We start from the raw sequence: 12,062 nt of genomic DNA, 5'->3' as shown, positions 1-12,062 counted from the left end.
TCTAATTTTGGTCAGGGCAAAAGTAGAGGATGCAGGGCCTTGCAGCTCCATCTTAGGCCAAATCCTCAAAGACCACATGGTGGCCTCCCATCCATGTGTCCCCATAGGTATGCCATCCGTCTGTCTCTCCACTCCTGTCTTCCCCAGATCATTACTGAAGAAGAAGGCAAACTCAGCTCCAGTCTGTACAGCTGTACAGCCTACGACAGAACACCTGACCTCTTCAGTCTAACTTTTCTGACCCAAAATAGGGATGACAACAATACCGGCCTCACAGCAGACTTCCCTGGTGGCGCAGTGGTTAAGACTCCGCGTTCCCAATGCAGGGGGCCTGGGTTCGATCCCTGGTCAGGGAACTAGATCCCACATGCATGCCGGAACTAAGAGTTTGCGTGCCACAACTGGGGAGCCGGCGAGCCGCAACTAAAGAGCCCATGAGCCGCAAATAAGACCCAGTGCAACCAAATAAATAAATAAATAAAATAAATATTAAAAAAAAATAATACCGGCCTCACAGATTGTTGTGAGGATACCAGAAATTTCTGGTATGAAAGTCCCTAGCATGATGCCTGCTACAGAGTAGGTGCTCAATAAAACATTACCTGACAGCGAAAGCAGAAATTAACCAGCCCGTCTTTGCCCAGGCTGGACAGCCCAAGCGGGCACAGGCCTTGGGGAGTGTGTGATGGAGAGGGCAGAGTGGGGAACAGAAGTCCGGCCCCCTGTGATTCAGCTTCAGCAACCTGCAGACAGTATGCAGGGCAGCATAAGGAAGGGCGCCTCTTGCCCGGGGCTGAATAACAGAAAAAGTTACTCTCCTAGAGCAGTTACAGACAACTGGGGCACAGACGGGGTTTATGCACCTCTTGGGATCCTGGAGCAGGGTGACATTCCCCGAAGGACATCTGGGGACTCATCTGCAGGATGGAGGGGCAGTGGTGGCCGGAGCCCTGAAGGCTGGCCCTGCTGGCCTGGTGTCTGCTGGCTTCAAGCAGACCCTCCATATACCTCTGGGCTGAGCCTCTTCCAGCAAGGACAGTCATGGGAATCAGGACAGCCATTTATTAGCTTATTATGTACCAAGCAGGATGCTAAAATTCTTTGTATGCATTGCCTCATTTAATTCTCACAACAAACCTATGCATTGTTAATAGATGTGATTACTGGTGAGAAAACTAAGGTCAGGAAGGTGAAGTGCCCAAGGTCACACAGTTATAAAGTGGCCCAGCCAGGACCCCGGGGCTGAGCTCTTACAGAAGTGGCTACCCGGCACATCCACATGGCCGCCTATGTGCCTTCCCCCGCTCTTCCCTTGAAGAGTGATTGTAAATAATTGGAACTGTCACTGGAAGTAATGAGAAGTGACAGAGGCTGGGTTGGAAGGCTTATTGCTCCAAGTCAAAATGATCCCCACAAACCCAAGCCTAAATTTAAACGATGAAGTCGCAAAGCACTCTCCCTCTCCAGGATTTGACACCCCCTCACCCCCAACCCTCCCAACAAGAAAAGAAGTAAAAGGTTACGTCAGGGGCTGAACCTGTTCAATACAACAGATTTCTTCTGGAGCAAAAAATTCCTTTTCGGCTTGATCCTGTTCACTTTCCACGTGGACAAATATTACTCAAACCTCAGGTGACCAGACCACCGTTCTTAATTAAGAGATACGAATTCACTGATGTATTTCTTCCTCTTTTTCTTGTCTTTTCTTTTTATAAACATCCCATGAGGGACGAGGAACCAGAGGCAGCTATGTAACTGGCAGGTTGTGAGGGAGAACGAACCATAACTTTCAACAGGCAAGGATGTCGGGAGGTCCAGTCCTTCCAGAAAGCACCTGGCTGAAGGCCAAGGACACACAGCACTGAATCCGTCCCTTCTGATGACGATGGGGGTGATCCGTCAACCCACCAGCTGTTTATTTAGCACCAGCCCCACTAATGTGCAAGTGCTGTGGGTGACAGGGGAACATGAGCCACCGTCCTGCCAAGATGCACGTGGGAAGACACAGCCCATCTCCGTGAGACGGCACAGGATTGAGTTGCTACCTCCCTGGGACTCCTAGAAACCCCGGTACCTTCCTTGAGGACAGCACTCTCATATATCTGCAATTCCTTGTTTAGGACTATGTCGCCCCACTGGGCTGAGTTCTTAGATGGTGGAAGCTGTGTTCCGTATCAGTGGCATCTGAGAGCCTAGCACAGGGCCTGAACTACAGAAGGAGCCCCCCTTCTCTAATTGTTTTGTGAGTGAGGGTGCATGAATGATGTCGAAAATGTTATGGGACACACATGAGAGTCCCTGGAAGCTCCTGAAAGCTGCTGCCACTCTCCGTGAAATAGAAAGAGCTCAGAGAAGCTGCTCTGTGAATGCCAGGAGGGTCAAGCTTTTAGCTGTTGCATCCTCTGCTTTCTATTTCTACGCCTTCCTCTTCCTCCTGCTCCCCTTTCTCCTCCCCTGTCGTCCTTTGTGACCTGAACTCTCCAGATCCCCTTGCTGCCTTGCTTCAGAAAGACCTCCCATATTCCACACCAACCTCGGAAGACACTGCCCATGTTCCCTTCTCAGTGTGGGCACAAAGGCAGCGGCTTTCTCCCCTGCGTCCCGTGGAAACAAAGTAGCCTTCAGTCTTATCACCAGCAGACTCTGGCCGAGGCTCCACACACAGTGATCCAACCACTGTCACTAACAAAATAAAGGTTGTTTGATTTCAGCATTCTTCCCCATTCTGGTCTATGTGGTGCCAAAGGAAATAAACTTATTTTCCCAGAATCTAGACAGTTAGGAAGCTCAGATAACCAGATTTTTTTTTTTTTTTTTTTGGTACAGTCTGCATTCTTCTTTGGGAAGAAGTCAAAACTGCTGAAAAGAGGAATTTAATTACAAAAGGCAACATATAGGGTGAGTTGTAGCCAATACACTCACCATCCATAGCCTCAGGACTAATAAGGAGCTCACGCAACCAACCCCAAAGCAAGGCGAGGTCTCCACAACTATGAGAGTCTTCTGATTCGTTAGAAGGAACTAGTAACCCATGTACGACATACATAGTAATTCTGGGTTATAAACAATAGACATTAACCCAAACAAACCATTTCTTAACAATTTGAATGGAGTGGGGGGTAGGGGGTGATAAATGTTCTAACCAAATTTTCCACTGTGGGATTTATCGTTTGGAATCCTGTAAATGAAGCCTTGCTTCAGCCTGATCCTCTCTTCTTGGTAACACAGAAGCCTTGATTTCAGAATAACTATGTGCCTCCTGATAACTGGAAAGCAAATAGTTTTTGGAATCCAAAATGTTGGGTCGGTGTCCTGGCTCAACTATTTACTAAGAGGGTAATCTCGAGAAACTCACTTCATTTCTCTAGGCCTCAGTTTATTTACCTGTAAAGTGGCATAATAATGACATTTACTCTCCAAGAGTGATTTGAGAATGAGATAAGGTATGTTAATATATTTTGTAAACTGTGAAACTTTGTGCAAATGTTAGCAATAAATTCTACTGCCATAATAATCCTACCCACATAATTCTCTCTCAGGTACTATGAGTGAGCTAATAATACACAATTCATATTTCAAAACCCAACCACAAGTTCAAATCCATGCAGGGAAATCATTAAGCTACACACTTAGTGGGTGCACTTTACTGTATGTAAATTATGCCTTAATTTTAAAAACCGAAGGAAATGCTAATGCCTGCAAACAGTTTCATACAATAGACCCTCTACTCAGAAGTCTACCCTGGGTGTCCATGCTTGGGGTCGTTTTGTAGGTAACTCTGCTCAGGATGAGGTCCTTTCGGTGAGTATTTCAGGTACTAAACTTCTAGCGCAGAGGTCTCTGGCCATCTACCCTGATCTTGAATGATGCTGCCTGGCTATCAGTGCCCCAGTGCAGACCCAGGATGGAGTCACTACTGCTCTCTTCACATTAGGCAGCCAGCCGTTCTGGATTCATAATCATATGCTACCTATTGCCATGAGGGCTCAGTGCCTGAAAAAAATCAGATAAGCATGGTAACACCCATGTGTTCTGATCACAGCCACATCTGGACCAGCTGGAAAGTTCTCAGAATTATTAAAAAACCAGAGAATGTTAATGGTATAAAGAAACATGGAGATAACCTGAGTCTAGTAATCTCGTTTCACAGAGAAAGAAATTGAGGCTCAGAATAGTAATGACTTGCCCAGAATAACCCAGCAAAATTATGAAGGAGCTAGAGCTATTGATTTCCCATTCTATTCCTTGTAGGCACACCTACATCTTTAGGACTTTGGGTATAATCCCTTTTTCCTGAATATACCAGACATTATACAAGGCACTGCAGAAGTTTCCAGGATTTCTAGTTATGATGGCTAAACTGAAATGTTATGACATCGGCCCTATTTTTCAGGCAATTTCTCAACATAAAACCAATGGCAATTATTCAGCACTGACTACATTTAACTGAAGCATCTGAAGAGCAACTGTGATCTTGGAGCTTAACTACATGAGCTGAAAAGGAGGGAGAGAGATTTTCCACTTCCAGAATGTGTGATAGGACAGATTATGGAGTTAGGGGGTCTTGTCTTGGCCCTTCTACTAAGCAACCTGTTTAACTTTAGCCAAATCTCTCTGAACTTTGGTTCTTTCTTCATCATAAAAGAAGGGGTAGGTTTAGATCAAGGATTTAGTTGGGTTCCAAGGAACGGTATCAGGAGGTCAATGAATCCCTAGAAGTTATAGGAAAATTTGATGTGTATGTGTCTTTTTCTAAGAAGTGGATTCAGGGTTTTCACTGGATTCTCAGAGGGGTCTGGGATTAAAAATTTTAAGAACCACTGCTTTAGACAGTGTCTTAGCTTTTCCCCATGTCTGCTAATCTTTGATTCTACCTTTTAAAAATGTCTGTCTAGTTCATCATCATTAGGTACATTTATGAAATATACTCATGTGTACTTTGCCCAGCTGGGCAAAAGATAAAAATTGAATGAGACAAGATATGAGCCTACCGGGAATGTTTCTATATTATAACCATCACCATTAATGTGGGAAGATGAGGGAAGGACATGGAATCCTACTGAGACCCGTCATTAAACCACAGGCCAGTGGGCCAAGCATTCAAGCACTCCTCAAACTCATTTTTTTGGAAACAAAGCTCTTTCCCCATCCTGGCAAAAGTTTCAATGAATTCTATTGTTAATGTCTGGTACTAACGTACTTGATATATTAAGTTTGTATAACAAATGTATTATCTGGTCCTTGTCCATGTAATGTTCTATGCATAATTTTTTTAAAAACAGTACTGGGCTTCCCTGGTGACGCAGTGGTTGAGAATTTGCCTGCCAATGCAGGGGACACGGGTTCGAGCCCTGGTCTGGGAAGATCCCACATGCCGCGGAGCAACTGGGCCCGTGAGCCACAACTACTGAGCCTGCGCGTCTGGGGCCTGTGCTCCGCAACAAGAGAGGCCGCGATAATGAGAGGCCCGCGCACCGCGATGAAGAGTGGCCCCCACTTGCCACAACTATAGAAAGCCCTCGCACAGAAACGAAGGCCCAACACAGCCATAAATAAATAAATTAATTAAATAAATAAACCCAAAGTTTAAAAAAAGAAAACAAAACAGTACTCATTGTGTTTGCATTAATGGACAAGGCAGCATAAAAGCAAACAGTTAAAACTGGGCTCCTCGCAATTGTGTTGTTCCACAGTCAAAAAGTAATAATACTCCAGATCTTTCACCTCTCTTGAACTTAAATGTTCCAAATGTTTCAAATAGCCAATTATTTTAACAGATACTTCGCAAGCTTTTAGTTTCTGCTAGGTACTAAAAGTGGTACCCAGATGAATGAGGCATGGACCTTACACTCTAACTGGAGTGTTAGGTAAGTATTCAGATGGCTGTAATACAAAGTAGCATAATAGAACGGCTATTGGGATTCAAAGGAAGGAAAAAAGTACATTCTGTTGGTGAAATCATGGACAGGTGTATGGAGGAAGTGGTACTTGAGGTGAGACTTGGAGAGTGAACAGGATTTTGATCTGGAGGGTCAACAATCTGTAAGGGTGGAGAGTAAGAGGGCATTTTTGGTGGAAGGATTATCATAAACAAAAGCATAGAGCCAGAAAGAAGCATGGGGCATGGTTTGAGTACAGGAAGTAATCCAGGTTTCTTGGAGAGTTGTTGGGGGGGGAGTTGTGAATGATACTGTGTAAAATCTTTAATATGAGAATGAAGTGTTTATACTTGATATTATAGGCAATGGAGACTACTAAAAGTTTATGGAAGAGCAGAGTAAGATCATGGAATCAGAGAGAATGTGAATTCAAAATCCCTCCACCCCCATTCTGCAGTCAAGGAACTCAGAGAGCTTGCCAGATTCCTAATCCAAATTCTTCCCTTATACCAGCTGTTTCACGAGGTTACTCGGGTAGCAGTATGTAGGAAGGGAAGAGAGAGTTTGGGAAGGAGACCACGTGGCAGCTATTACAGAAGTCCAGGAAGAAGTTCAGGTAGGATAATGAGACCGAAGCAACAGGGGAAGGGGAGAGGTGGTGGTCAGAGGAGGGGCTGGGGGAACCCATGAAGTCCCCCTTGTTTCTCCTCCGTGGGGCTCAGAGCATTCCTTTTCCTTCACATCAGAAAGGCGGGACATTCGATTTCACTCACTGGCGGGTCCAGAAAGCAAGGAGTCAACTGGCCCATCCTTGTTCAGACTATGAACTCTTAGCCCTCCTGACTCCCTTTCAATACTGTGCTTTCTCTAGAAAAAAGAGGCCAGAAATCACGCCAGCAGTGGCCAGAAGCCAGGATCTGTTCCTTTCAGGGAGCAGGAGATGATTTTAGGATTCGGGCAACACTGAGGGCTTTCCTTCTGGCTTTCCTAAAGAGTGCCCGCCCAGGCATCCCAGGGCTCAAAACCACTTTGCAAATAAGGCTAATCCAGCCCACGGGAGTGGTTCCCCAGGGGCTGCTGACCCATGCAGGGATTTCAGCTCCTTCAGCGCTGCTCCCCTCACATGCTGCTCTCTGGCTCTCCAACCTCATCTCAAGTTTCCTGCACTGTCCCTTGTCCTGACCCTTCAACTCATCTCCACTGTGACTTCTTACTTGAACAGTTTATTCAATTGAGAGCTGGGATGTCATGTGTCTGAGTACATCTGACAAGGGCATTGATGTGGCAAAAGCTTAATAGTAGGTGAACATCCTACTATTAGGTGAATAGTAGATGAACATCCAGTTATGGAGAATTTCTAAGTCAGTGGTCCACTTTTTCTCTTCTACATGGCATTTGGTTTGTAACAATTTTATAAAGACAGAACCCTCCCAAAAAAGATATCATGAGAGACAACTTCTATGAGAAAGACATCAACCCAACAGATGATATTCTCACCAGAGGAATGATACACATAGTAGGCACTCAATAAAAAATGGCTAAGGAACCAATGACATCTTTTGATCCATGTCTTGGTCTGTTCCTCTTTCTCACGAACTAAGACGTTGACCATCATCAAAGCCAGCTGATTTCAACTGACCATGTGGGCCAAAGTCACTTTCCACCAGAAACTGCCCAAATGGGGCTGGTGTAGAGCAGGTGCTCAAACACTCTTAGTTTTGTTTCCCTTTCCCAGGCTCCTCCCACGGGGCAGGATCTCGCTGACATTTCCTGCTCCATGAATAGGACTGAACTGGATCTCAATGCAGAGTAGATCTTTAAGAGTCCTTCTGTGGTGCCGGCAGACTCTATACATGGCGGTTCAGCAAGCAAACAACCTGCATTCAAATCCTATCTCTGCTAACTAGGAGCTTACAGCTTTGAGCAAGTTACCTGACCTCTTTACATCTGGTTTTCTTCACCTGTAAAACCGGGGTAATAATAGTGGGTGGCCAATAGGGTTGGCGTGAAGAATAAATGAGTTAACAAGATAGCCCGTATAACATGCTCAGCATAATAAGTACTCAGTGAGTTCCAGCTGCTTTTAATAAGGCTGCTGACGTTTGAGCCTACTGACATCGGGTGGTTGGTGGCTTAGGGGTAGAGGCCAGTAAAGGTGCCATCCAGATATGCCAGCTGTGCTCAGGAGTGGTACTGCAATACTTGGCTGGTATTTAAAAGAGCTTAGAAAATCGTGGCTCCTCACCTGCCCTACTTGAGCAATAGTTTAGGTTAATCCACCTGTTTCATTCCTCTAACCTGGGTGAAGAGTTATTGTTGGCCCGAGGCTGGCCTAGGCAGGCATGTATAAGGCCTAGTTGGTTTGTAAGGTTTCAAAAAGAGAGACAGAGAGCTCTAGACATCTAATTCAGAGGGAGTTTTTAGTGCCTCTTCACTTTTGTTTGGGGGGTTTTCTATCCATTAGGACCCTGACAAACTCCTGGTGTTTAAGGCTGTCAGAGCCAGAAGGGACTTAGGAACCATCTCATTTGCTTGTTTTGGAGCTAAGGGAACTGAAGGCCTGGTAGTGGGTAAGTGGTCCAAGGTCACACAGCGAGTCAGTTCAAAACCGGGACCAGTTCTCACCTGGCCTGGGCTCCAGGGCAGCGCTCCCTTTACCACGCCTGCTGGCTCTTTGGTTTTCTGAACTCAGGCTCACATTTGGTCCTGGCTCTAGGTGTAGCCCACGCTTCCCTGGTGCCTATCATGACTCTTCTTCAGCTCCGCAGTTGGCCTTCCCTGCCCTGGCGCATCTGCCTCCTGTCAGCTCTTGCTCACACATCCTTGATGGGCACTGTCCTGCCCTGTCCTGTAAACTTGCCTGCTTCCAGCCCGGGTGAGTCTATGCCTTAGGGCCTCTGAGGCCTCAGGAGTCCTGCCTGGGTGACACCCAGAAGGGACACGCAGGGCAGCACTTCTCTTGGCCCCAGAACCTGTTTCCCTCTATTCTCTCCTCCGCTCCATTTTTCTCTGTCTTGATCAGTCTCTCTCAGTCTTGCTGTTCTGCCTCACATCCCTCCTCCTCTTTCCTCTCTCCCTCCCAGCCCTTTCCCTTCCCCTCTTCGTCCCTCCCAGTCTGTCCGCACCTTCCTGGTCCTCCTGGTGCTCTGCCCTTTCCCCTCTCCTGCTTTCCTCTCCCCCTCTCTTCTCCCACTCCCTTTTGCTTACCCTCCAACACATCTGTTTCTAATCTGCGCCCTCCAGGCGCCTGTTTGAAACGAAAAAGCTCCCCCCACCCTCAGGAACCTGGAACAAAAATTCCTGAATAATACCTTCCCTCCCCCAATTCTCCAGTTTCCCCAGATACTCCTGAAACTAAACACCACCCCCAAAAGCACCCGCCACACCAAGCGGTTCTCGGCCAAACTCAACCAGGAAACACCCCAACGCCCAAGGCTGCTCCAGGGCCCAGATGTGCGAGACGTTTTCGATGGCCGACTGGGCGGCCCTGCGCTGCCAGATGTGTTCCTCCCTGGCCGGGAGGCAGGGACACAGGCGTCCGGCTCACTCCGGGGGCCGCGGGGACAACCGTTCGGAGCCCGCGTCACGGCCCGGGTGCGGGACAGTGTGTGCCCGGGGCCACCCGCCCTCCCCAGGCACTCACCTAGCCCGAGCAGGACGAGGGGGATCATCCCGATCCCCGGGCGCGGGCTTCTCCCCGCTCAGCCGCTGCTTGGCTCCGGGGCGGGCGGGCTCAGCCGACGGACCTCGGGCGAGCTGGGCGCGGCGCCTCGGGGTGCGCGCGGGGCGGCTGCAGCCATGTGCCGGCGCGGGAGCGGCCCCACGCCTCGCGCCCCGCGCCCAGCTCCGGGATCCCCGCAACGGGCGCAGACGAGCTTCCAGCGCTCGCCCCACCAGCTGGCACTCGGACGGGAGCGGGGACCCGGGTCAGCGGGGAAAAGGCGAGGCGGAAAGACCCTACCGCTTCGTGGAACACTTCTCCCTGTTTGGAAAGAAAAAGGAGTGAAGAAAGAGAGGGGGGGGGGGTGGAAATAGAGTGAGCTGGAACCACATGGTTGCCTCCCACCGGCAGCCCCTCCCTCCCTCGCTCGCTCGCTCGCTGCTCCCTCCCTCCCTCCCTCCCAGCGCTCGGGGCGCGCGGGGGGCCGGCCGGGCAGCCGCGGGGGTCGGGCCCGCGGCGCTCCGCCGGCGGCTGGAGGGAGAAGAGGGGATGCGGCCGCTCGGAGGCCGGTGGTCGCGCCCGGCGCTCGCTGCGGGGTCGACGCTGTAGGAGAGAGCCGGGGACACTTGGCCACGAGCGAGGATGAGGCCTTGTCAGCCTCCTCGGTCTCCGTCCTCACTTCGTCCTTCTCTCCACTTCTCTCTCGCATCTTTTTCTCGCGCACACACGCTCTGCTTCCGCACAAATCTGCGATTTCTCCTCTTCCATCTCCTCTCTCCATTTCTCTCGCGTTTGCATTCTCCTCGCCTCTCCTCTCTCACCTCCTCCCTCCTCTCCTTTCCTTCATCATTCCTCTTTTCTCCTCTCCTCCGCCCTCTCTGCCACGTCTTAGTCGGGGTGAAACTCCAGACCACCGTGCAGACAGCCCAGTCTGAAAGTGACAGCCGGGACCGTCAAGCAACGGGTCTGCTCGGGCGCTCCTGACTTCACGGCCTGTTTGGGGTCCACAGCCTTTCCGTCGGCCTTTCGCCCTCGCTGTTTCTCCCTCGGCGGTAACCACAGCAGCCCCCTCCTCGGATCCGGCCGAGCTAAGCGAGCCATCCCCCCGGGGGAGTGGGGTTCACAACTCTGTAGAAAGGAGTCCGTCAGGAAGTCCTGGAGCTGACCTCCTCGCACGTGGCCCTGGACAAAACAGGCATCACCTCCTTTCAGAAGAGAAGGCAGAGGGCACGGGTTCCCTCCTCCGTGCGAGGGGCCCCGCCAAGGAGGCCCGCGGAGGGCCGCCCGCGAGCTCCCGGGTCGGCGCCTGGGGTTGTGTCTACCAGGACCCTGCTGCTCGGCAGTGGCGGGAGGGGACTGGAGAAGGAAAGGGCAGCGACGGCCACGCTCAGGTCTCAACTGTCCTGAGGCCCCGAGAAAGCCTGGACCTACCCTCTCTGGTGCCCGGGCTCCGGACGTCCCCGGAGCGGGGGCTGCTGCTTCAGCCAGACGGAGGCACGACCTGACCCGTGCCCGCGAGGGGAGCTGGGGCCAGCCTTCAGCGGCGAGGCAGGCTGCGCCATCACACTTTCAAGCCCGTTTGCCCAATCCTCGCTCCAGGGGCCTTAGATGCCAGAGCTGAACGGTCCTTTCTAATTAGCTAGTCTTTTCCGGTGTAATGAAACCAACCCCATCTCATAAGTGAGGAAAGCACAGGCCTGGAGAGGTGATGGCACTCTCACCAGGTCCTTCAGAGGGGTAACAAAAGCAAGGGCTGCTCTTGGGGCTTTGGGATCAGCTGTGAGAGTTGCTTGAGTGGAATTCCGGCATTTTTTCCCTCTCTCCTCGCCCCCCACCCTTTTTTCAATAACTATTTATTATGCATCTACTCTGTGTCAGATGTTTTTTTAGGTGTTGAGGACACAAAGTGAGTAGAACTTGGTTACTGACATTTCTTAAACATTTGGAACTAGTATATCTTGGCATCAACTATGGACCAGGAAGCGTATTAATTATTTAATATTTATCGTTTTATTAATTCTTATGATAATGCTAAGGGATAGGCAGTTTTGATTCCATTTTAAAGATGAGGAAACTATAACCTAGAGAGGTTAAATATCATGCCCCAGATCACAAAATATTAAAACTCTTCTATTCCAATATTAATATTCTAATGTATTATTATTAATATTAAAAATAAAACATTTTAAAAGTCTCTGACTACTTTTTTCCATTTTATACTTCTTGTGTAATAGGAGAAATAGAAATATTCATAACTATAATTCACATATGAATGTGTTGAAAAAATGTTAATTCTCTTAAAGGCTGAGGAAGGTAGGAGGGAAACTGTACAGAGAAGGTGACTTTTTGTCATCTCTGTCTTAAAATTTTATTTAATATTTTGATATATTTTCAGACTTAGAGAAAAGTTGCAAAAATAGTACAAAAAATCCTTGTATACACTTCACCCCAGATTTCTACTTTTTATTTCTTTCTAAAAGAGATATTTTTGTAAAAGTTTTAAAGCCCCATCTCTACTCCTC

At 48.8% G+C, this 12,062-nt stretch overlaps 1 protein-coding gene across 1 annotated transcript in view; it reads right to left on the bottom strand.

Annotated features, from left to right (window-relative positions):
• The window catches only part of CLMP (CXADR like membrane protein), a 93,763-nt gene extending 82,767 nt beyond the window's left edge, over positions 1-10,996 (bottom strand). The window contains exons 1-2 of the mRNA XM_068555076.1: positions 10,972-10,996; positions 9,523-9,861 (exon numbers count right to left, since the gene is read on the bottom strand). Coding sequence (XP_068411177.1) covers positions 9,523-9,550 — 28 coding nt within the window. The 5' untranslated portion in view covers positions 9,551-9,861; positions 10,972-10,996. The remainder of the gene's footprint in view (positions 1-9,522; positions 9,862-10,971) is intronic.
• Positions 10,997-12,062: the final 1,066 nt, after the last annotated feature.

The sequence above is a fragment of the Eschrichtius robustus genome, chromosome 11 (assembly GCF_028021215.1).
Source record: "Eschrichtius robustus isolate mEscRob2 chromosome 11, mEscRob2.pri, whole genome shotgun sequence".
NCBI lineage: Eukaryota > Metazoa > Chordata > Mammalia > Artiodactyla > Eschrichtiidae > Eschrichtius > Eschrichtius robustus.
This window is presented reverse-complemented; position numbering and strand designations above follow the sequence as displayed.